The sequence below is a fragment of the Bufo gargarizans genome, chromosome 1, assembly GCF_014858855.1.
Source record: "Bufo gargarizans isolate SCDJY-AF-19 chromosome 1, ASM1485885v1, whole genome shotgun sequence".
Taxonomy (NCBI): Eukaryota; Metazoa; Chordata; class Amphibia; order Anura; family Bufonidae; genus Bufo; species Bufo gargarizans.
Genome location: NC_058080.1, coordinates 229139923 through 229166781, shown reverse-complemented (window position 1 = coordinate 229166781; position 26859 = coordinate 229139923). Strand labels below are relative to the sequence as shown.

The window sequence follows — 26859 nt, the reverse complement described above, 5'->3', positions numbered from 1 at the left end:
AATCTCTAGATTTACATCCTAATCTCTATTGTCCTGTTAGTATAGGATAAAAATATATATGCCTAACTTTAAATAGGGTCTGTCAGCAGGATCATCCCTGTTAAACCCAGTATACCTTTGATACTACTTATTTAAACAATACCTTAATTATGGTTCTATGTGGCGCCGTTCCTAAGAAATTTATATTTTTATTAAAGGGGTTGTCCGAGTTATGAAAAAAATTATGTATACACTGAAAATCTGATGGGCAGCAATATATAACTAAGCTAAGCAAGTTTTAATGCAAAAAAAATATATCTATTTCCTCATTTCCCTGGTTCCTTTCTGGCCCTTTGTTTACATGCAAAAAACCATTCTTGCCCCTCCCCCTGCTCTGCTAAGGGAGTGAATACAAGAGCTGCCCTGAGTGACATGTCTACCTGCTGGGAGATTCTGTGTATGTTGTATTCTGTCAGCATGTTGTATGTGTAGGACTACAAGTCCCAGCTGTACAATGACACTGCTAAGGGAGTGGATACAAGAGCTGCCCTGAGTGCTCGGAGAATCAACAGCAACTTGTAAGTGTAGAACTACAAGTCTCACCTGTATAATGACACTGCTAATACACACAGGATCTTCCCCCTACCTTCTTGTACAATGCTCTCTCTAGTTTGTCAGCTCCTGTGCCCAGAATTGTCACTGCCCAGAATTGTCACTGCCTGCAGTCTGTGCAGCTGAAGGGTTAAGAATCCTAGGATAGAGGAGACAGCCGGCAGCGAAGGGGGGCATGGCCAGCACAGTGACATCTCGTTTACAGGCTTGTAAATGAACATTATCAGAGCAGGGAGAGAAGCTGACATCACAGGTCATGTGACCCTCAGTGAAATCTGAGAAACCAGCCACTGGAGATAAAGTGAGTTAATTGGAAAGCTGTTACATTTGCTTAGTTAGGAACATAGAAAGAACAAAAAAATAACTCTGATAACCCCTTTAATGTGCAGATGAGGTCATTTGAGCACTGAGGGGCTGGCCTGAATCATCAGATCACCATATTGTCACCACTCTGTAGCTCCGGCCACTGCCCCCTTACCTTTGATTGGCAGGGTCAGAAATCTCACCTGGCCATGTATTCTAGTGCCTGTGCCATTGTTCCAGGTAGTGATGCATACACAGAGGATCTGCTTCTATTTCCTAAGCAGTGCAGATACCTACTGTGCATGCACTGATAATATCAGTGTAGAATACCAGGCAGCGGCTTGAGATGGAGGAGTTGAGCAGAACCTCCCAGCAGCTCTGCTTGACTCCTCTGTCCAAAAGCCACCGTCTCCACTTCTGGGTGTAATATTATATGGCAACCACGTAGGAAGTATGAGCGTTTTACTAAAATGGCCACATAACAAAGAATAGAAAATCCAAATATCTGTGTAAGAATAAAGAAAATAATAGTTTGCTCTAATTCCTAATATACGGTTATTTTAGAGTTTTAGGTGGAAATCTCTTTTAAGTAAATATTTTCTTAACAGGTGCTAATATTTTATTTTGCATTAATTTGAGTTCAAGGAAGAGATGTTCCAACTAGTGTTGAAGTAATGGAAATGCACAAAGTGAACTTTGATCTGAATTTCAGGGAAAATTCGGATAGCCACGATACCGAATTTCATTGTGCTTTGTGGTAACAAATCAATTTTCACTGAAATGGGGTAAAAAATCCTATTTACCTCATTCATTTCAGTGCAAAGAGCCCACCGCCACCATCTTCATTGAAGATCTCTCGAAATCTTGTGCACGGTGATGTATGACATCAGACACCGGCCTACAAGATTCAAGATTGCGGCGGCGGGCTCTTCGCGATCAAATGGATGAGGTAATTAGAGATGAGCAAATTTTTGAAAAATTTGGTTCGATCTGAATAAATTCGGTGTGAATAATGTTAAAAACAACTATTTCCTGGCTGCACAGAGCCTTTATAATGGTGTAGAACACTGTGCCTTGCAGTAATACGCATAGGGATTCTGCTTTGGTAGTGAAATAATACTGTGAGTCAGTATAACATGCAGATGACAGGCGTCACTCTTAAAATCGATGTTAGCGCCAAGAAGAAACGCTCTCCTTTTGCACTTTCATCAGCTGATTCCACATAGATGTCTACAGACCCTGTTCTATTAAAAGCTTATACAAGTAGAGCCCCCCGACAGAGTGGAGAGGGTGTCAGCAGTAAGTTTGTGTTGACGTCACTGATTATTTTGCCCTTCCTCTGATCTGTCAGAACAATAACCCCCAAAAATCAGATTCTGTCTGTGAAGCATCCGCCTTCACTCGGTCAGTATTTGGTCAGTAATCCAACAGTATTGCTAATGCCAAAGAAAACACGAGTGGATCCAAAACAGAGATGACACATAAATGGAATAGTTGCATGTCTTCTGTGTTTTGTACCCACTCCTGCTTTTGGCTGCCAAATCACAAACCAAATTATTTAATATTTTTTTTAAAGGGGGAGAAAAAACTAGTTTATTTAACAAACAGGATATTAACACACATAAAATACAACACAGAAGGGACAAAACGACAAGATTTAAAAGACAAACTGGAAAAACAAAGTGCTTCGTCAACAAGAATGGATTGACGACCAGTGTCGGGGTGACCATGAGGTTAATGCATACGGATCAAGAAATGTATGGGGTTATGACTGATAACTGGAGGGCAGTCCAGCAAACAAGCCGACTCCAACTCATTCCATTACCAGCTGGGTTGCTGATAAGTGGATTCTAAATTGTCTGAAGAAATGCGAGTAAAGACATTGAAATAAATTGTCCACTTCCTCCAACGTGACCTCGTCCTTTGATTTATGAATATCATTCTATAAAGTCTTGAAGTCCTTTGCGTGAATGGCATAAGAAATGTCCATGCAAGGTTCGACGGGCACAGAGAAAACAAGCTCTGTGGCCGACACTGATCTAGACACGTCATACCCGGTCCACATCGCAGCTAGCCAAGTAAGGTCCTGGGAACTGATCACCAACTTACCCAAACAACAGTCAAAGTTTCTTTGGAACCACGTCCCTATGATAGCCGTGAGCGCCTCAAAGCCGTTATACAGGAAGAACGGGAGGCAAGTAAATGTGTTTGGTAACACCTCCAATAGATTGTCCTCTGTGTACGTCCCACAGAACCAACTTGTCCACACAATCAGGTCCTCTGTGCTTGCCTTGGTGAGTGGAGGCTTTGATGAAATCTGTTTGAGCACAGCCAGTGGATCTCTGTCCTTTCCTTTGAGTCCAGGTAAACAGGAAAATGTGGCTTTTAGGTTTAGCTCTGAGCCCACTTCAATGGCAAGACCCTTATGCTTCTCGGCAGCTATGTGGACAGACATGTGCTTGGAATACTCTTTCAGTCTTGTGTATGAGAAATGATACATCGGTGTCACGCTTTACAGAATCCATTGTTTTTGAAGGAGCAAAGCAGCCTGTGATGGATCCAGAGTTTCCTACAAGGGGGTGCACTGCGGGATTCTTCTTTTAGACAAGCATCCCAATGCAGACCGTCGACGTGCAAAGGTCAAGCTTCTGGGAGGCTACCTCCAGCTGTGAAAATCACTGCTCCTTCGTGCCGATGACCTACTTCTAGCGATTAACACCCCATCGGTTGGTGTTTGCATATCGTAGCGACTAGTTCACTGACTGTAAACAGAGATATTGACAGACAAACATGTCAAACTCTGCCGCCATCTTTCTAGGCGCCACGTCTCCAGTCCCCTGACCAGTCAGATTTACCAGCATCTGTTCCAGGACATGAAGCAGTGGAATGACATTGTTCATCTCATAGTCCTGGTGACTGACAAATAACGTGGCTGCCTCAAAGGGCCTGAGCAAATGGCAGGTGTCATGCATGAGCTGCGACTGGCTGACATTTAAGTTACACAGGGAGCTACTCCTGTCCTGCTTGGATCATTAAGAAATCGTTTATGGCCTTTCTCTGTTCTTATGTTGGGGGATGCTGTTCTGCCACTGCAGCTCAAGGAGGGTGCTTTGCCAGGTATGAGTGGTTGAAGTTCATGCAAAGTTTCCTGGCCATTTTTAGGATTTCTTGCAGATGGGTGGAAGACTTCAGGAACCGCTTGACAACCAGATTGAACATGTGTGCCATGCAGGGCGCATGGCTCAGCCATCCTTGACGCATCACCGACACCATGGTCCTCCCATTGTTGGTCACCATGGTTCCGATTTTCAGTTGTCACAGAGAAAGCCAGGATTTGATTTATTGCTGAAGCACACAGAGCAGTTCCTCCCCTGTGTGACTCAGTTTGCCCAGGCAAACCAGGTGCAGAACAGCGTGAGAGTGATGAGAGGGGTCGCACATGGCTTGCATACACTACATGCCTCCAACATAATTCTTGGATCTCTACATGAAAATAATGTATTTAGTGTAAATAGTGAGAGGGGCATATTTGGAGACATTGACTTCACAAGAGATACAGAGCAGTGGAGTTTACTTTGAAATTTAAAATTTTAACACTACGTAATTTGGCCCATACTGCAAAAGGAGGTGTACATTCACACATACATTTTCTGAAAAAAAGCCAATGTCACATAAAGAATTTAACCACTAAGTAAGTCATTCCATACAGCAAAAGGAGGTGTGCATTCACCCATACATTTTCTGAAAAAAAGCCAGTGTCACATAAAAAATTCACTACTAAGTACTTCATTCCATACCGCAAAAGGAGGTGTACATTCACCCATACATTTTCCGAAAAAAAGCCAGTGTCAAATAAAGAATTTTTCCACTAAGTAAAGCTACTTTCACCCTCACTTTTTGGCTTTCCATTTGGGAAATCCGTTCAGGGCTCTCACATGCGGTCTAAAATGCAGCAGTTTTGCCCTAATGCATTCTGAATGGAAAAGGATCCACTTAGAATGCATCAGTTTGCCTCCGATTAGTCTCCATTCCGCTCTGGAGGTGGACACCAAAACGCTGACTGCTTGAGGAAACTGAGCGAAATAGATCCGTCCTGGCACACAATGTAAGTCAATGGGGACGGATCCATTTTCTCTGACACAATCTGGCACAATAGAAAACACATTTGTCTCCCATTGACTTTCAATGGAGTTCATGGCGGATCCGTCTTGGTTATGTTACAGATAATACAAACGGATACGTTCATGATGGATGCATGCGGTTGTATTATTGTAATGGATCCTTTTTTGCAGATCCATGAAGGATCCACCCAAAACGTGAGTGTGAAAGTAGCCTTAGTCGTTCTATACCGCAAAAGGAGGTATGCATTCACCCATACATTTTCAGAAAAAGAGCCAATGTCCCATAAATAATTTCACCACTAAGTAAGTCATTCCATACCGCAAAAAGAGGTGTACATTCACCCATACATTTTCCGAAAAAAGCCAGTGTCACATAAAGAATTTCACCTCCAAGTAAGTCATTCTATAACGCAAAAGGAGGTGTACATTCACCCATACATTTTCCGAAAAAAGCCAGTGTCACATAAGTACTTCAGTCCATACCACAAAAGGAAGTGTACATTCACCCATACATTTTCTGAAAAAAAAAGCCAGTGTCACATTGTGGGGATGTGCTCGTGGTAGGCTACAGTAGCGGCGGCAGTATTGAGGCAATCACAGACAGTCTTTGTGATACACCGTGACTTTATTCACACCAAAGGCATAACAGGCAATGTGCAGACCACACAGGTTAATATCCACATAGTGCATAGAACAAAAGTCCTTCCATAGAAAATAAATAGCAGGTTTGAGTCACCTTGTTTTTGGACAGACCACAGCGGTCCTGCAGGCTTGTAAGCTACCTCAGGCCAGAGCCCCTTTGGCTAGTAGCACCACAGGTCCCAGGGCTATCCTTCAATGTGTGCTGCGCCCAGACTCTCCTTCACCAGCACTGACTCTGTCTGTGGAAATCTCCAGCACAGTAAGACACACCCCACCCCCATCTTCAGCAGGCTGGGTTCTTTAAAGGCCCAGCTCCACCAAAAACCTGGGGAACGGGCACCCACCCAGCTCTTTACCTGTTCCCAGTAAGAACCGGCCCGGACACGCTGCGCCAGCAGCATTCGCCACTGTAACCGCAATGATCCGGTTCTTACTCCACTGAGGTCAGGACCTCTGGTGGCACGTATCGTCCGTCCATTATTATCCCGGGCACTCTCCTACACACATAAAGAATTTCACCACTAAGTACTTCAGTCCATACTACAAGAGGAGGTGTATATTCACCTATAAATTTTCAGGAAAAAAAGCCAGTGTCACTTAAAAAATGTCACCGCAAAAAGGGCTCTACCACATATAACTGCAACTCTGAACGGCAAGTAGGCCCTTATTTGAGAGGGGTCGCACATGGCTTGCATACACTACATGCCTCCAACATAATTCTTGGATCTCTAAATGAAAATAATGTATTTTCTATAAATAGTGAGAGGGGCATTGCTGGAGACATTGACTTCACAAGAGATACAGAGCAGCGGAGTTCAGCCACCTCTATTTGCTTCCTGCTGTTTGCTGCTCCTGAATTAAAATTGGGGCAACCAGCTTCAGCTTCCTCTGATGTGTATGCCTATGGAGTCCTTTTGTTATGGCGTTGCACAGGGAGCAAGATTGTTACGCACAATTCTGATGGAACTTCTCATCTTAAGAAACTGGACTTGGACTCCAAAGCAGAGGCTCTCCTGTCATATGTTGTGTGCTGTGGAGATCGAATGCAAGTGGAGCAGACAAAAACACATTAATGTTTTCAACTTAGTGAGGCTGCTTGATTTAATTGTGAATAGATGGTAAATACAAAGTCTGCTGGTGTGTTGTCATCAGCATTTTCATTATGTTTACTGCAGGACCTACGACAACATAATTCGGGCCATACCACAAAAGGAGGTGTACAATCACCCATCAATTTTCCTGAAGACAAATTGGTTGCAATAAAAATTTTCACCAAAGAAAGGATAATGGAATTCGGTTCATACAGAAGAAAGTCTACTATTACCCATTGATTTTCCCCCCAAAAAGCCTGTTTCCCATAAACAAGTTCACCACTAATTCGGTCCATACCGCGAAAAGTGCTTCACCACATATAACTGCACTGCTGAACGGCAATTAGGGCCAAATTTTTTTCTATTTTTACACAAAAGGCTTTTCAGCAGATAAGTGCAACGATGAAAGGTAAATATATTTGTATTTCGCCAGTAATACACGTCAAACTGGATTGTAAAATATCTCACTGCACCGCTGAACGGCAATTAGGCCCAATTATTTTTCTATTTTTACACAAATGGCTTTGCAACAGATAGGTGCAGCGAAGAAAAGCGAATATATTTGTATTTCCCCAGTAATACACGGCAAACTGGGCTGTAAAATATCTCACTGCACCACTGAACGACAATTAGGCCCAAATTTTTGTTCTATTTTTACACAAAAGGTTTTTCAACAGATAAGTGCAACGATGAAAGGCAAATATATTTGTATTTCGCCAGTAATACACAGCAAACTGGATTGTAAAATATCTCACTGCACCACTGAACAGCAATTAGGCCCACATTTTTGTTCTATTTTTACACAAAAGGCTTTTCAGCAGATAAGTGCAACAACGAAAGTCAAATATATTTGTATTTCACCAGTAATACACGGCAAACTGGACTGTAAAATATCTCACTGCATCTCTGATTGCAATTAGGCCAAAATTTTCTATTTTTACATAAAAGTCTTTTCAACAGATAAGTGCAACGATGAACGGCGAATATATTTGAATTTTGCCACTATTACACGGCAAAATGGGCTGTAAAATATCTCACTGCACCGCTGAGCGGCCAATCTTTTTTTCCTTTTTCCACTAATATATGCAAAAAAGGGGCTTTAAAACAGATAATTGCACCACTAGGCGGCAAATATATTTTTCCTTTTTCCACTAATACACTCAACAAAGGGCTTTAAAACATAACTGCACCGCTGAGCAGCAAATATATTTTACTTTCGCCACTAATACACGACAAAGCAGCAAATATATTTTACTTTCGCCACTAATGCACATCAAAAAGGGCTGTAATTTTCACACTTCACCACACAACGGCTAATAGGCCCTTTTTTCCCACTAATACAAGCCAAAAAATGCTTTAAAACATATAACTGTACCGCACTAGGGCAAATAAAATGTAGTTATTTCCTTGTAATAACCGATGTTAATGGCTGTATCAAACAGCACTTACACCCCAATAACAAGAACGGTTTGATGGAATTACAGAGCTGTATAATGGCAATTTGGGTGCCGAGTCAGTGCTGCAAGGTCTAATAGGAATGTTCCTATTACCCAGGCATCTCCCTGGATGAACCCTGTTCAACAGAAATGCTGTGGATTGATTCCTCCCTATCCTTTTCCTACACCTTAAATAATCTTTCCCTGCACTTGTAAATCTTTTTTTAAATTTTTTGCACTATGACGTTTTTTCTATCACTGTCCCTAGTGCCTGCAGACACATCTCCCCCTGCACTAAATACGCTGGTGATTGGCAGAATCTAAGATGGCTGCCGTATTTATAGGGCTGTGACATCACAGGCCTGGCTGGCTGCTGATTGGCTGCATACATGTCAGTATGGGTGATCCCGCCTTCCCAGAGTTCCCTTCTCCATGTCCTCACACGTGCAGCAGCCATTTTAGGAAAAATGCGATTCGTAACCACGAAGCGCGAGGAAATTCTCATTCGGTGCAAATCAAATTTTCCCTGAAGTTCGGAATGAATTTCACTTTGTCAGCTTCGATTCGTTCATCTCTAGAGGTAAGTATGAGTTATTTTATTATTTTTATTATAGACTTAACCTCTTCAGGACACATGACGTATCGGTAAGGCATGTTGTCCTGGTACTTAAGGACACATGACGTGCCGCATTCCCCGCACCCCCCTGCTGCCCTCTTTGTTATCTGCCAGCGGGCGCAGCGGGGGGGTGCGGGGAATGCGGCAGGGAGGGCGGACGGGGCGGGTGGTGCTTAGGGGGGGCGAGCAGGCATGCGATCATCTGCCCGCCCCCTCTCTCAGGATAGCCGAGTGGTTTGCAGAGTGTCAGCACATTGCTGACACCCTGCTTGAAACGCCTGACATCTGTGCTGGCACAGATGCCATGCGTTTAACCCCTTCCATGCCGTGGTCCGTAGGGACCGCTGTATGGAAAAGGTTAAGAGGGAGCTCCCTCCCTCTCCCATCGGGAGCTGCTGTGCCTTTTCAGACCCGATGGGGCAGCGAGTGATGGTTACCATGGCAACCGGACGCCTTCACAGGCGTCCGGCAGTCCATGGAACTGATCAGAGGCTGTCCATGGTGCTGATTAGACTTCTGCTAAAATCAGAAGTCTAATCAGACTTTGTAAAGTGAAAATACAGTACAGTACACTTTATATAGTCTACTGTACTGTATTATACAGACAGCAGACCCACTGGATCTTCAAGAACCAAGTGGGTCTGGGTCAAAAAAAATAAAAAATCAAAAAACACATTTATCACTGATTAAAAAATAAAAATAAAATTCCCTACACATGTTTGATATCACCTCGTCCGTAATGACCTGATCTATAAAACGGTCATGTTACTTTACCCGCACGGTGAATGCCATAAAAAATAAAATAAAAAACTATGATGAAATTGAAATTTTGCCCACCTTACTTCCGAAAAAAGGTAATAAAAGTGATAAAAAAGCCGTATTTATGCCAAATTAGTACTAATCAAACCGTCACCTCATCCCGAAAAAAAATGAGAGCTATCTAAGATAATCGCCCAAAAACTGATAAAACTATGGCTCTCAGAATATGGAGACACTAAAACATGATTTTTTTTTGTTTCAAAAATGAAATAATTGTGTAAAACTTACATAAATAAAAAAAGTATACATATTAAGTATCGCCGCGTCCGTAATAACCTGCTCTATAAAAATATCACAAGACCTAACCGCTCAGGTGAATACCGTAAAAAACAAACAAAAAAGCAATTTTTTGTCACCTTACATGACAAAAAGTGTAATAGCAAGCGATCAAAAAGTCATACGCACCCCAAAATAGTGCCAATCAAACCGTCATCTCATCCCGCAAAAATCATACCCTACCCAAGATATTTGCTTAAAAACTGAAAAAACTATGGCTCTCAGACTATGGAGACACTAAAACATGATTTTTTTTGTTTCAAAAATGAAATCATTGTGTAAAACTTACATAAATAAAAGAATTGTATACATATTCGGTATCGCCGCGTCCGTGACAACTTGCTCTATAAAAATATTACATGATCTAACCGGTCAGGTGAATACCGTAAAAAAAAAAAAGGTGTAAAAAAAGCAATTTTTGGTCACCTTACATCACAAAAAGTGTAATAGCAAGCGATCAAAAAGTCATACACACCCCAAAATAGTGCCAATCAAACCGTCATCTCATCCCGCAAAAATCATACCCTACCAAAGACATTCGCCCAAAAACTGAAAAAACTATGGCTCTCCGACTATGGAGACACTAAAACATGATTTTTTTTGTTTCAAAAATGAAATCATTGTGTAAAACTTACATAAATAAAAAAAACTGTATACATATTAGGTATCGCCGCGTCCGTGACAACCTGCTCTATAAAAATATTACATGATCTAACCTGTCAGATAAATGTTGTAAATAACAAAAAATAAAAACTGTGCCAAAACAGCTATTTCTTGTTACCTTGCTTCACAAAATGTGTAATATAGAGCAACCAAAAATCATATGTACCCTAAACTAGTACTAACAATACTGCCACCCTATCCCGTAGTTTCTAAAATGAGGTAACTTTTTTGGAGTTTCTACTCTAGAGGTGCATCGGGGGGCTTCAAATGGGACATGGTGTCAAAAAAACAGTCTAGCAAAATCTGCCTTCCAAAACCGTATGGCATTCCTTTCCTTCTGCATCCTCCCGTGTGCCCGTACAGCGGTTTACGACCACATATGGGGTGTTTCTGTAAACTACAGAATCAGAGCCATAAATATTGAGTTTTGTTTGGCTGTTAACCCTTGCTTTGTAACTGGAAAAAAATATTAAAATGGAAAATCTGCCAAAAAAGTGAAATTTTGAAATTGTATCTCTATTTTACATTAAATCTTGTGAAACACCTAAAGGGTTAACAAAGTTTTGAATACCTTGAGGGTGTAGTTTCTTAGATGGGGTCACTTTTATGGAGTTTTTACTCTAGGGGTGCATCAGGGGGCTTCAAATGGGACATGGTGTAAATAAACCAGTCCAGCAAAATCTGCCTTCCAAAAACCATACGGTGCACCTTTCCCTCTAAGCCCTACTGTGTGCCCATACAGTTGTTTACGGCCACATATGGGGTGTTTCTGCAAACTACAGAATCGGGGCAATAAATATAGCATTTTGTTTGGCTGTTAACCCTTGCTTTGTATCCTTGCTTTGTTACTGGAAAAAAATGATTAAAATGGAAAATTTGCCCAAAAATCTAAATTCTGGAATTTTATCACCATTTGCCATTAACTCTTGTGGAATACCTAAAGAGTTAACGACGTTTTTAAAATCAGTTTTGAATACCTTGAGGGGTGTATTTTCTAGAATGGGGTCAGTTTTGGGTGGTTTCTGTTATGTAAGACTCACAAAGTGACTTCAGACCTGAACTGGTCCCTAAAAAGTGGGATTTTGAAAATGTATGAAAAATTTCAAGATTTGCTTCTAAACTTCTAAGCCTTGTAACATCCCCAAAAATAAAATATCATTCCCAAATTGATCCAAACATGAAGTAGACATGAATGGCCTGGATAAGTCAAAGTGTTTTAAAGTTATCACCACTTAAAGTGACACTGGTCAGATTTGCAAAAAATGGCCTGGTCCTTAAGGTGAAATAAGGCTGTGTCCTAAAGGGGTTAAATATTAATGACAGATGAGGCGATTAGCAATGAACATGGCATCTGAGGGGTACAATGACGGTGAGCGGCGCAATCGCCGTTCCCTGTCATTGCACTCGCTATTTTCAAATAAATCACTTCTTGACGAATCGAATTTTAGAGAACTTCGCTCATCACTAGATACAACCGTAAGTAGTCAATTATTTGTAATAGATGAAGTCCTATGTAAAATTATCTATAATTCTGATATACTAAGCCTTGAGGTGTAAATTTTCTAATGTTGTGAGGCACTATTATTAAAATCTATTTTCTACACTAATGTGTTAAAAACATTTACTCATTGTACTTATTATTCTATAATACTTTATTACAGGATCTTTGCTTCCTTATATTTGTAGTGACCACTGTATCCGGACTTTTACATGTTTGTGTATGATGTACATTTATGTCCATTTTTAGAACTTGTGTTTTATTGGGTTTAAAATTACTATTACAATACTGTTTTGTAGACTCACACAGGGGAAAAAGAGAAAATTTGCCCTTACTGTGGCCAGAAGTTTGCAAGCAATGGGACACTAAGAGTTCACATACGAAGCCATACAGGTATGAAGTTGAAACATATGATAATTGATAAATATTCATATGGAGTAATATTTTTCTTTGATTGATTGACCACTATAATAAGATTAAAGGTGTTCTCCAGGCTTTTAATATTGACGGTCTATTCTCAGGATAGATGTCCAAAAAATAAAAAAATAAAAAAATGGAGACAGCACATCCAAAAGGTGGAACTTTTATTCCAGATGCAACGTTTCGGCTTAGTGATAGCCTTTGTCAAGCATGCTATGTTTTTGCTATTCTCAGGATAGGTCATCAATATCAGATCGGTGGGGTCCAACACCCGGCACCCCCGCCAATCAGCTGTATGACGATAAGGCACACGTGGTGTGCTCGTGCCGTCTCCCATCTCTCTTCCTGCTATGTCTATGGCAAAGCAGCATCAGGAAGGTAGAAGGGAGACTGCACGTGCACACTATGAGCACCATCTCCTCATACAGCTGATCAGTGGGGGTGCTGTGTATTGGACCCCCGCCAATCTGATATTGATGACCTATCCTGAGGATAGGTCATCAATATTAAAAGCCTGGAGAACCGCTCTAAAGTGATTGTCTAGCCTAAGAGCCAACAACTGCTATGGTCGTAACCTGTGGCCAGTTACAACTCACCTGCCCGCAGTCCCACCATTCTAGCACCACTGTCCCATTCCTGGCCTCTTCCACTGCATGTCACTAGCAGTGATCTGCTGTTCTAGCACATGTGATCTCTGAGGCTTTAGGGGCTATGGAACCAAGCCACTTCCAGTCCATCCGGAAGCAGGGAGAAACAGGACAGTGGCACAGGAATGGCAGGACCATAGACAGGTGAGTTTTTTTTTTTATTGTCATTAAGTTACGACCATAGAGGTTGTTGGTTCTTAGGTCAGACAACCTCTTTAACCAATTTCAATAAACACTGATTTGTGGTAATATATAGCATTATGTTATTCTTCACAGAAATAATATATAATAACTATAAAAAAGTTTTTAAGTTTATCTTTGACATTTGCTAATATTATTCCACACTTGGCCAACAAATTGAAACATAGTTTTCTTAAATTTAAAGAAGAAAAAAATAAAGGTAATGTAGCCGATTTATTGTCATCTATAAATATGGAAAATGATAATTGCTTACTTTTGTGAGGCCTGGCTGTGGAAAGCATTAGTCTTAACCGCAATGCTTCTAGTAAAAAATCTCCTTAATTGTGGCAGCTTTTCTGTAATGTTTGTTATACAGCATGTTGATGCTAGCATATAGAACTGTAGCTAGATTCATGAAACAAAGCTTGTGAGGTAGGTTAAAACTTTTTTTATACCTTTATTTTTTTTTCGGGACTAATTGTAAATTGATCCAGAATAATACCAATTTTACAAAAGGCTTCAGGTTTTTAATATGTTTTTAAAAAAAATCCTGGCCAATCACTGGCCTCAGCAGTCACATGTATCTGCTATTCAGCCACATTGACTATACAGTACAATAGACAGGGTCATGGATGCCTTTGGTAGGCTTTTCTGGGCACGCTCTGTGACTTGTGCAGAGGTCATTGTGCAGGGAGTAGAGATGGCCTTGCGGTTCGCCCAGCAGTAGTTTCGCAGCGAACTTTGCTCGTTCGCAATTGGCTGAGCATGTGAACATATGGCGATATTCGCACGCTCCATAATTTTTTGCTTAGCACCGAACTTTAACCCATGACACATCCATCAGGTGGGACAGGACAGACAATTGAGATGTTTCAGCACATGGACACACCCCCTACCCTATAAATTAACCCGATCTGGCAGCCATTTTCTATTCAGTTTTTTTGCCAGTGTAGGGAGAGGTTGCTGTGTGGAGAAGGAACAGACTGTTAGGGACATCAAACGCTATCTAATAGGGCCACAAAAGTCCTTTTAAGGACTGGTATAGGTGTGCTATCAATAGGTGTGACATACTGAGGGGTTTGATATACATAGAAGCATTTGTATTGTGCAGCAGTTGTGTGCAGTTCTGCTGCGATACTGCAGTTAGATAGAGGGGCAACCGCTATTGGAATAGCTAATTGCAACTGGTGTGATATACCTGTTGCCCCCCCCAAAAAAACTCATTGAGGGGTGTGATATTCCTATTATATACTTTCTAACATAGAAAGTACACTCACCTAAAGAATTATTAGAAACACCATACTAATACGGTGTTGGACCCCCTTTTGCCTTCAGAACTGCCTTAATTCTACGTGGCATTGATTCAACAAGGTGCTGATAGCATTCTTTAGAAATGTTGGCCCATATTGATAGGATAGCATCTTGCAGTTGATGGAGATTTGAGGGATGCACATCCAGGGCACGAAGCTCCCGTTCTACCACATCCCAAAGATGCTCTATTGGGTTGAGATCTGGTGACTGTGGGGGCCATTTTAGTACAGTGAACTCATTGTCATGTTCAAGAAACCAATTTGAAATGATTCGAGCTTTGTGACATGGTGCATTATCCTGCTGGAAGTAGCCATCAGAGGATGGGTACATGGTGGTCATGAAGGGATGGACATGGTCAGAAACAATGCTCAGCTAGCCCGTGGCATTTAAACGATGGACAATTGGCACTAAGGGGCTTAAAGTGTGCCCAGAAAACATCCCCCACACCATTATACCAGCACCACCAGCCTGCACAATGGTAACAAGGCATGATGGATACATGTTCTCATTTTGTTTATGCCACATTCGGACTCTACCATTTGAATGTCTCAACAGAAATCGAGACTCATCAGACCAGGCAACATTTTTCCAGTCTTTAACAGTCCAATTTTGGTGAGCTTGTGCAAATTGTAGCCTCTTTTTCCTATTTGTAGTGGAGATGAGTGGTACCCGGTGGGGTCTTCTGCTGTTGTAGCCCGCCTTTCTTTCCCATTCTGACATTCAGTTTGGAGTTCAGGAGATTGTCTTGACCAGGACCACAACCCCACATGCATTGAAGCAACTGCCATGTGATTGGTTGACTAGATAATCGCATTAATGAGAAATAGAACAGGTGTTCCTAATAATTCTTTAGGTGAGTGTATATTATAGTGCATTTGTATTGTGCAGCAGTTGTGTGCGGTTCTGCTGAGATACCCCAGCTAGATAGAGGGACACACGCTATTGGAATAACTAATTGCAACTGGTGTGATATACCTGTTGCCCCCAAAAAACTGATTAAGAGGTGTGATATACCTGCTTCCACAAAATACTGATTAAGGGGTTTGATATACCTGCTTCCACAAAATACTGATTGAGGGGTGTGATACACAAGCTTCCACAAAATATTGATTGAGGGGTGTGATACACCGACTTCCACCAAATATTGATTGAGGACTGCGATACACCGGCTTCCACCACATATTGATTAAGGGGTTTGATATACTGGCTTCCAGAAAATACTCATTAAGGGGTTCTATATACCTGTTTCCACAAAATACTGATGGAGGGGATTGATATACCGGCTTCCACCAAATATTGATTGAGGCCTGCAATATATTAGGGAATTTTTGTAATTGATCCCCCTCTAGTATGTCACTGTCCATGTTGTGGGACTATTTGTGCACTTCTAGTAAGTTTTTGGTGGCTGCAAATATGACCTGAAGGTTTTTCAGGTTCGCCTGCCATTAAAGTAAATGGGGCCCGCCGCTAAATTGCTGTTCGCGAACATTTGATCGTGTTTGCGCGTTCGCGAACCGTCCCGGCAAATGTTCGTCACTAGCAGGGAGGAGGAATAGATAAGCTGTGACATCACCTATTGTCAATTGTCTGATCCTCCTTTATCTACATAGAGGTATTCCCATTCATTGTAATCCTTCTAGTGAGAACAGGCACAGGTCGGTACTACTGCATGCGTCACGATCTACTGGAGTAGGCATCTATGGCTCCTGCTTTCTAGTGATGCTCAGCTCAAAGAATGCAGTATAATTTTTGACAAGTAACAGCAGCACTCACCACATTGCAGTTTGACACTTAATTCTCCTTATTAAAAACAAGTGGCCCACGGAAGCGGGTCACATATACAGCTAGGCAAGGTCTGTTTTGCGCAAAACAGCCATCACCTCGATTGATTGTAATTCTACCTGATCTCCATAGTGAGGAAAGTGGCAGTCTATTATGAGGCTCTATTATAGCGTGTCAGTCACTCACTACTTTACTGTTCTGAGCACAGCGTAATGAAGTGAAACCCCTCCCTGCCATGCAGTTTGGCAGCTGGAAGCAACCAATCCTATTAACATTCTAGGAAGCCATTTTTTATTATTCCCAGAGAACCCCCTTAAATCACCATCCATGCCATTGGCTTGTTGAAAAATGAAGTGTAAAATTAAGTTATTCATTTTTATTGATTTCTAATTTTATAGCGCTGTACAAAGATCAATCACATCAGGTCCACTCCCAGGTCAAACACACACACATTAGTACTACCACAGATTTAATCGAAAACCAAATAACCATGGAGGACATCTATCATTTGTGGTTGTTTTTGTGTCAGTTTTAAGTCCGTATTTGCTTTGTATGTCTGCACCAAATTTATGAAATGGTGCACCTTAGTAGTATATTTGGCGTGAGTGTAATGGGGTTTACACCTATATTTCTAAAAGTATACCAGGGGATTGCCTGATGTAGGTTGTGACTTTTTTGTGACTTTTTGCTACAAATTTGCCATAATCCTAGTCCAATCTCACTTTTGTCCTTTAGGGCTCATGCACACGGCCATTGCTCGGCCATTTCTGTGCATCGGGGACCGCAATTTGAGGTCCCAATGCACAGGCAACATCCATGCGGGCATCAACTTGAAAGGGTCCGTGATCCTTCCATACCACAAAAAAGTGTTGAGGATCATCAAATGTAGCAAAATTTCACACAAAAAATTGTATCACATGCTACATTTTTAAGCCAAAAACTAACATATCTGATTTGATAAATGTCGTCCTTTGTGTCTTTGTATGTAGTTGGCCCTCTATTTGTGGCTAGAACAGCCTCTACTCTTCTGTCTGGGGGAATCTGTCCGTTTAGCTGACAGAGCATTTGTGAAGTCGGACACTGATGTTGTAGGAGAAGGTATATGTCACAATCAGTGTTCTAATTCTTCTCATGTGTATGGGGTTGAGGTCAGAGCTCTGTGCAGCCACTCAAGTTTCTACATACCACAGTCACCAAACTATTGGGGACATTTATCAAATTAGATATGTCCGTTTTTTTGGCTTAAAAATGTTGCATGTGATGCTGATTGTGGTGTTTTCTGCAACATTTGATCAAATTGTGCGATATGGTGTTCCTTGCCACTTTTCAAAGTGGTCTGTGCTTAAAAGGATTGTGCAGCCAGTTCATATGTCTGACCTATCCTTAGGATAGGTCATTAATATCTGATCAGTGGGGGTCCGACCCCTAGCACCCCTGCCAATCAGCTATTTGAAGAGGAGGCGGCGCTTGTGCGAACGCTACTTCCTCATCAAGATTAAACTTAACGTCATCTTTGAAGTGTTGATGGCGCAGTGTAAGTTAAGGGCTTGTTCCATTCACTTGAATTACACTGAACCGTCACTGCAAGCAAGATGAAGTGCAGTGTGATCTTGGAGAGGAAGCAGTGTTTATACGAGCACCACCTGTTCAAACAGCTGATTGGCGGGTGTGTCAGGAGTCGCACCCCCAGTGATCAAATATTGATGACCTATTCTGAAGTCATCAATATCTAATCGCTAAAAGTGTAATTTAAGAGCTAAAACTGAGATTACACCTGGATTATGGCACATTTACTATGTGAGACTTTTGCAAACGCTGCAAAAAAGTTATGCCAGGCAACCCCCATGTCTACCTTTACACATATAGGTATAAACCACATTGCACTCACTCCAAATATATTACTAAGATGCACCATTTCATTAATTTGGCGCAGACACAAAAAGCAAAAACAGACTTAAAAATTAATAAAAAGCAACAGTAAATGATAAATGTCCTCCTATACCTTTATGGAGCTCACTTTGTACACAGAGGCAAAGTCATTCTGGAATAGGCATGACACAAAGTTAGAAGCATGCACCATTTATTCCAGCAGGTGGCGTTCTCTGTGCATCCATTAAACCTAGACTCATCCATCAAACTGCCACAAAACACATTTCCACTGTTCCGGAGCCCAGCTTGCACCACACCAGCCACTTGATTCCATGAGACAGATGTCACTTCCAGAGTGAGTAAGTGTAAGTAATACAACTGAGCATAGGAGATTTTTACATGTCTCCTTCTTTAGCACCTGGTGGCCTTGTGTGTTTGTGTCATCTAAGCTTTTGTTACTCCTAGATACTTCTATGATTTGTGGCAAAGGAGACATCCTATCACACTGTCACCAATGACCTCCCTGTCAAACTGTTTGCATAGACCCATAGCTATATCTCTGGTTCACCCTGATTAAAATGCTGTTTTTCTTTTGTTGATCTGATGTTCCTTTCCTGAGTTAGGAAACATTTTCTTAATATGCAAACTAGGTGCTTGGTGCAACAAGAGCATCACTTTTGCTCCACTCATTTTTGTGGCCAGACCATCTCTGGCTCCCTTGTTTGACACGACCAGACAGTGGCAAAGCGGTGAGAGAGGGGCTGTCCACAGAAAGGAGTGAAACTTGGGTGCAACAAGAACAATGGTGACGTCCTCATTGCACCAAAAGCCTAATTTGCATATAATGGGAAAAAATGATAACCCTGGAACGGAGCCTCGGATCAACAAAAGAAAAACAGCATTTTAATCAGGTTAACCACAGCTATGTGTCTATGCAAATAGTTGCTGGTGACAGGTTCTCTTTAAATTCATTGAGCATTCCAACACGATCCATACTGCTTTTCCTATATTGATGACCTGTCCTCAGGATCACATTAAATGACAGATCACAGTAAATGGATGGAATATGTAGCGACTTGCTAACGATGAGGATTTTGCTTATTATACACATAGATAATCGTTCATACTTGCGGTTGTTCTTGCTCACTTAAATCGTTCCTTGTTATTACATGTAAAGATGGTGGACAGATACTTGGTCAAAAGGCATATATGAGATAGTTAGCGAGTGGACGACTCCATATTATACGAAGGGATCTGTTGAGAAACTATAGTTTTTTAGTATGCTGAAAGATAACGATGAACGAGAAAGGAGCGATTTGTCGCTCGTCTTTGAATTATTCATATTTATTACATCACATGATTCTCGTTCGCTTGCATGCACGAGAATCTGTACGATTTTAGCTCGGTGTAATAGGGCCTTAAGTGTAGAATCTCTTTAAGATCACCAATGAGACGAATTCCATAACTCATTTAGTATAGTTGTCACCTCCTGGTGTCTACACATGGTTTTCCTGCTCATTATCATCCTCACTTATTTACTGCAAGCCTTTCATCTCTTTTATCTTAAATATTCTATCAGCGCTTTGGTGTTATGCTGCTTCTTGTTAAGACTGAGTCTTTCATAAGAGATCTAGCATTGAGCTAGCCTCAATAATGTGCACACTTACAGGATGAAGACACTTCTTCAATTGGGATATCTATTGAGTCATCCATAGGCCTGAATTCATTTGACATAACCTGTTACATTATATAACTTTCAGACTCTATTTCTGTCTTTACGATACTTTTTAATAAAGAGAATAGTTGCCAAAAAGAAAGCTCCTCAAGTCCATGATCCTAAAGTAGAGTATTTTTTTACATTTTTATTTATTAAGGGCTTAATTTCTTGGTAGGATTCATTACATTGACAACCTTTTACATCTCTAGATAAGAAAATACAAAGCATTACTATCAATGTGTTAATTCTTTCATTTAGAAATATATAGGTTTCCATTTAATGGGTGCAGCCTTAATGAAGAACTACATTTATAATGTGACATCTCTGTGGGACACACTTTATGATAATTAGATTCTGCCAAGTAATAGGAGTAAAACTAGCATTACAAGCAAAAACACATTAGCAACAAACTGGTTGACAATGTATTATAATTGAAGTAATTTGTCTTAAAGATGGAGTTCCCAGGGGAAATTGTGCTACAAATACTTTTATTCAATTAGAAGTATGTGGAATAAATGCATTGGCTGTCATGAAACAGTTAAAGGGGTTGTCTCATCTTGCCGTTACTAAGGCAAAATCAGACAAAGTCCCTACCACCAGCTGGCCGGGAAACAGGGGAGCAGTCCAGCTGTTTCCGTAGCTTCTATTGCGGTGCATGGGAGCTATGCCTATGGAAACAGTATAGCATGGCAAGATGAGACAACCCATTTAACTTTTTGTTACATTTCTATTTATACATTGGGAAAATTGAAGTTCGCAATGGCCATCATGGAAAAGTCAGGGCATTTGATGTGCAATGTAGAACCGTATTACCCCACTTCTATTATACCTTTTTCACACACCATTTTTGTCTCTATTTTAAAAGTGATGTAAGAAAATAGTCATGCGTTTTTAAGCATTTTGTTAGGGGGCTTTTGTTTTTTTATGTGCGTTATTGGTGATACTTTTTATTTACCGTCAAATTGCACCACTGTGAATGGGCTGTGAGTCTGATAGATTTGTCTACACTGTATTACCTTCTCCATCCCTGCTCATGAACACATTCATAAGCTATTCATATGTTATGGACATGTTATTCGTCGGGCAGCCCTGGGTATTGACTCAATGAGGGTAATATGCCATACATGTATAAATACATATGTGGTGAATACAAAGAACTGGAACATGATTTATCCATTCCAAAGACTTTACAGGGACAAATGAACATTCATTACATGTGGAGGAAAGGCGATTTACCTGTCAATACAGGAAAGGGTTCTTTACAGTTAGAGTAGAAAAACTATGGAGTGTTGTACACCAAACTATGAAGGTAGTAATGGCAGATACTCTCTTAGCATTTTTCCTGTTGTTTTTGAATTTCCGTGGAACAGTGTGGCATATGCATAAAACACCAGAAAAATGCTTAGAACATGCCATGTTTAAAAATAAAATGTTACTGTCCTCCCAAAAAGGCAACTAAAACAGCCTAATACAAAATGCTGTTTATGTAGATATTGCAAGATTTTACTATAGATTTTAACTTGACATCTGGCTGCAGAAGTTTTAAAACAAAGTTAAAAACACCATAAAAAATGCTTCAAAATTCTTCGGTTGATAGTTGTTCCTCTGACTACCCTATACATATGCTCACTTTAGCAATGGATTGGGAGCTTGTGTTCTTTTTGAGGAGAAGGGAGCAACTGCCATTTTCGATGGACAGCCACGCCTACAAACATTCATTTGCCGAATGTAAACATGCTCCAGATAATCTGACAAATGAGCAAATACCAATTTGTCAGGTGATAATGCAACATTAAAAATCATTGTTTACATGGGACCATGTGCTGCCGACAAATGCAAAGTGTATGGTGATGAATGATCGTGTGTACCCATACTACCGACGCTGAGTGCTATAATAATGTCAATTGGCACGTGCAAAAATCAGTCTGTTTAAAATGTCCCCAAGCCAATGTCAGACATTTCAGTCCAATTATTCTCTCCATGACATCTGCTGTTGGGGGAAAGTAGGACACCCTTTAGATGGTCAGGCAGGCCATCCAAAATTGATAAGTTTGGCTGATGCGAATTTAATTTGTATGGTCATCTTTAAGCTGGTTATACACCAAAGATTTTTGACCTATCTAATAGATTATGAAATTAGTTTTAGTTAACTGTTTGCTCACACAGATATTTTCTTAGATTACATCCAATTCTCATCTTCCTTATCTGTTATGATCATGCTAAAATAAAACCTTTCTGTTCTCGAAAAATGAAGCTACATTTAGGATATCAATTATTGCACATTCCAGATCAGGTTTCTTTCAAAATGTATTTATTCCTAAACCTATTATTTGCTCCTGTAAATGAATCTGCTACTTTATTATTTGTTAGGAATTTAGGCACCTATCAGTGTATTACTGTCAATGAGTTGGCTAAGTAACATATAACAGTATAATACTGTCTGAAGCCTACTTCTTCACACATGTCTATCCAATATAATTATTAAGTAGGTGTTTATATGTTAATGAGACTATTTGGATGAACATGTGATAATTAAGATGACTGGGTACAACCCATAATGATTTTAAAAAAATGAAATATTTAATATGAAAAGTTTTAAGCAAAGAGTAAATCATTAAATATTCTATTCACCACGCAACAACAAAAAATACTTTTCATCTGCTACTGGGCAAAAACCATTTGTCCTATACTAAATCGAGTGTGTGGATTACAAATCCGAAGTCAGAATTGTCAGAATTGTTGGAACACCTAAATGAATTAAGAACTAGGGAAGCACTGAATAATTTTGAACAGAACGAGTTTTACTCCAACAATTACCTGAACAGTGTATGAAAATATAATGGAGTAACAACATTTTAAAAAGATTTGCTTTTCAGTTTAAAAGTCTAACTTGAGCAAGGCCCAGTACTGTTAAAAGTGCTTCAGACGGGGGGCATGGCTTGGCCGCTGAGAGGAATGGCCGCTTGATCCTTCAGCTCCTGCACCTCAGCGTTATCAGATCAGCTTCCCAGGGCGACGGACGCTGCCTCCACTATACTTACAGCGGCGATACATGCTGGACACTCTCCTGACCGACATGGGCAAGTCAAAGAGGCAGCTTCCTAGGCTGCAAAGCGGAAACCTCGATGGCTTCTTTGAACGGGGCCCAGTTAAAGATGGCGCAGGCTCCCGCACCGAGATACGCACCTCGTCTCCTCATGGCAGCGCATCGCCGAGAAGCCCTTCAGGTTCCCTCTCGCCTCCGCTGGAGCCCGATACCCTCTCCTTAACGGAAACAGAGTTTCCCTCGCTTCCACCAACTCCTAGTGACTTGGGAACTCCGGGAGGTGCGGCTGTGCAGCATGGCGCCATTTCTGGCCTGGCAGGGCTCTCTCCATCCTGCAGCCCCCAGAAGCAAAAGCCACGATTGGATCCATCATGCTCTCAGGAGGTCAGTACGGGAACATGGGCACAAGCAGTAATGTCCCCTGCAGTAGTTCCCTTTACTGCGTATCAGGCCTCAGATAAGCCATTATGTGAAGAATCCATGAAAAATATGCTGATGGCCTTGCACCAGTCCTTGCGTGCAGACATGGCAGGGTTGATTAACCCCTTGGCGTCCAAAGTCAAAGAGACTTCTGATAAGCTACTGCATGTGGAGAATAAAATGGCGGACTTTGCCACTTCACAAAACAACATTATTGATGCTCACAATGATTTTGCGGATGAGCTAGAAAGTGTTAAGAGCAAACTGGCTGATATGGAGGATCGTTCCAGAAGGAACAATGTGAAATTCCGGGGTATTCCAGAAGATATAGCGCCCCGAGATTTACAGGCGTATCTCAAAAGCCTCATAAAAGCGCTGCTGCCCACAATACCAGTCCCTGACATGATTATAGATAGAGCGCACAGACTTCCGAAACCACCACATCTTAGTGCCGATGTACCCAGGGATGCGATTGCTCGGATCCATTTCTTCCATACTAAGGAAGCCTTAATGATAGCAGCCAGGAACTGCAATAAACTGCCTGCTCCTTTCCAAACAGTCAGACTGTTCGCAGATCTCTCCATGGCGACACTGAGACAAAGGAGAGAACTACAACCGATCACCCTGGCGCTTAGGGATAATGACATTCCGTATAAGTGGGGATATCCGCAGAAATTGCTGATCCGTAAAGATGGAAAAACTCATGTAGTGAAAACTGTCTCTGATGGACGAGATCTACTGTTGTCATGGGACATTTCTCCCCAGATGGAAAGAAGAGAGAATCGATTCCGGAATGATAGAACATCCGCATCTGGTACTGGGGAGGTCTGATTTTTCTACGCTGAACCTGCAAGTTCTCTGATACAACATCATGGGACTATTACCAATATGGCGTCATAGTCGACGGAGGTTATTAGCATGGAGACCAGTCTGCGTTATTCAGAAGGGGTCTGTTGTCTAACCTTTTATTTTTAGGTGCGGTCTCTATGCTGCAAGACTCCGTGTATTTGAGATTCCTCTCAGCCTCACTTGTGGACTTACGCCACCTTTGTCGCACAGACAGATCATATCGTCTGATGTTTAATTCCTTCTTCTGTGATTCCTAACCTGAGTACTTATCTTCACCACTTGCCACTTTAACCTCTGTGGCTACTTGTTCTTTTTGCTCATTGTTAGGCAGTTGCCTACTGTTACTGGATTTGTCTTAATAATCTGTTATTGTCTGTCAAGCCGTTCTAAACTTGGTCCCTCCTTCCACTCATATGGGTCTTAAATTACTATCGCTGAACGCTAAAGGACTTAATTGTCCACAGAAAAGGTCATATGTCTGGAAGGAGGCAGCCAAAGCTGGAGCGGACCTCATTTGTATCCAGGAAACCCATTTATTACAGGAGGATGCTAAATGTGTGCATAATCGATCTTTCCCTCATATTTTGCATTCTCATTTTAGCAAGAAGTCTAGAGGGGTATTTATAGCTGTCAAGAACTCAGTGGCCTTTACTATCATTTCCTCCAAAGTGGACTCCAACGGCCGATACATCATCCTGGTATGTTACATCAATAACATCACATACACGATAGTTAATGTCTATGCGCCCAATAATCGCCAAATTACTTTTCTGAGGAAATTACTGAAACAGCTTAATTCCTTGAAACAGGGGAAGGTGATTGTATGTGGGGATTTTAACCTGGTGATGGATCGGTCGTTGGACACTTCTAATTTAACCCGGCGCTCTGGAGGGGACTTAGCATCTCTCTTTCATGCAGAAGGACTTATTGATGTGTGGAGGGCTCAACATAGTATGGAAAGGGATTATACGTTTTTCTCTGCTCCTCATCTCTCATACTCGCGCATTGACATGTTTCTCGTAGATCAGGCCACCTTATTACACACGATTTCATCCGATATTGGGCTCATTCAGTGGTCTGATCATGCCCCCATACTATTGACCGTAGAGGATATGTATCAGTTCCCCCGCGCTCCCATATGGCGTAACGACACGTATTTATTCTCCAACCCTGATACCATTAAAGAGCTGTCTGCTGAGTTGCAGGAATTCTTCAGTTTCAATGTGGGCTCAGTTACAGATAAATATGTTTTGTGGCAGTCCCATAAAGCTTTTATTAGAGGTTCCCTGATTAGATTAAAATGCAAACTGCGGAAAATTAGAGAAAGGGAGATATCTCAATTGCTTAAATCTATTGCGGAGCTTGAGAATCGTAATAAATTATTACCTACACCTCAAGTGTCTTCCTTGCTGAAGGCAGAGAGAGAGAAGTTAGGCAGTTTGTTGGCACGTGACTATTCCAGATCCCTGCTCAGGATGAAGTCGAGATATTATGCTCAGGGGAATAGGGCTGGCAAGCTACTGGCTAATCAACTCAAGGCCCAGCAAACTAAATCAAAAATCCCATTTCTTATACACCCGACCTCTAAAGCGAAACTTCTAGATCCTAGAGACATTGCTGAACAATTCCGTAGCTATTATCATAGCCTTTATAACCTTAAAGAAACAGTTACCTTGCCTGACAATTACTCTGAACTAGTGGAGAACTTTCTGAATCACTCAGATTTACCTACCCTCTCTCCGGGCCAGCTCCTTTTGTTAAATGCCCCTCTCACGTCCCTTGAACTCCAAAAACTAGTGACCACTTTACCATCTGGTAAGTCCCCAGGCCCAGACGGGTTGTCTAATGAATACTATAGACACTTTCTTCCTGTACTATCCCCTTATGTACTAGACATTTTCAATAGCGCTCTTGAGGGAACCCCATTCCCACCTGAGATGCTCACGGCCCTTATTGTTACCTTACCGAAGCCTGGTAAGTCCCCTGACACTCCCCAAAATTTCAGACCGATCTCACTGTTGAATTCAGATATCAAACTTTTCGCCAAGTTGATTGCCAGTAGATTGTCAGCTATTCTTCCTTCCCTGATTAAAGATGACCAGACAGGATTTGTTAAGGGTCGTATTTCATCAGATAATACCAGGAGATTGATTAATCTGTTTGACCACGCGGAGTGCAATAATCTCCAAATGTTGGCGGTGACGCTAGATGCTGAGAAAGCGTTCGACCGTCTACATTGGTCGTTCGCGTTCTCAGTCCTCCGTAAGATGGGTTTTCAGGGCAACATTTTGAACGCATTCTCTAGCTTATATGCCTCCCCCATGGCCAAGGTATGGGTTAACGGGGTGTTGTCGGCCCCCTTCCAAATCACCAATGGGTCCCGTCAAGGGTGTCCCCTGTCACCCTTATTGTTCATTTTGGCTCTAGAGCCATTAGCACAACACATTAGGAAAGCTCCCCTGGTTCAAGGAATAAATATTGGGGGGAGAGACCATAGAATCTCGTTATATGCAGACGATATCATCCTCACATTGTCGAGCCCTCTCCAGTCATTGAGATCCG

At 41.4% G+C, this 26859-nt stretch overlaps 1 protein-coding gene and 1 pseudogene across 7 annotated transcripts in view; one reads left to right on the top strand and one right to left on the bottom strand.

Annotated features, from left to right (window-relative positions):
* Positions 1–26859, top strand: part of PRDM5 (PR/SET domain 5) — a 275642-nt gene that overhangs the window by 159409 nt on the left and 89374 nt on the right. For all 7 annotated transcript variants that reach the window (XM_044270343.1, XM_044270578.1, XM_044270496.1 and 4 more), the window contains one exon: positions 12356–12449. In XM_044270343.1, coding sequence (XP_044126278.1) covers positions 12356–12449 — 94 coding nt within the window. The remainder of the gene's footprint in view (positions 1–12355; positions 12450–26859) is intronic.
* On the bottom strand, positions 2708–3704 carry LOC122925196 (annotated as a pseudogene).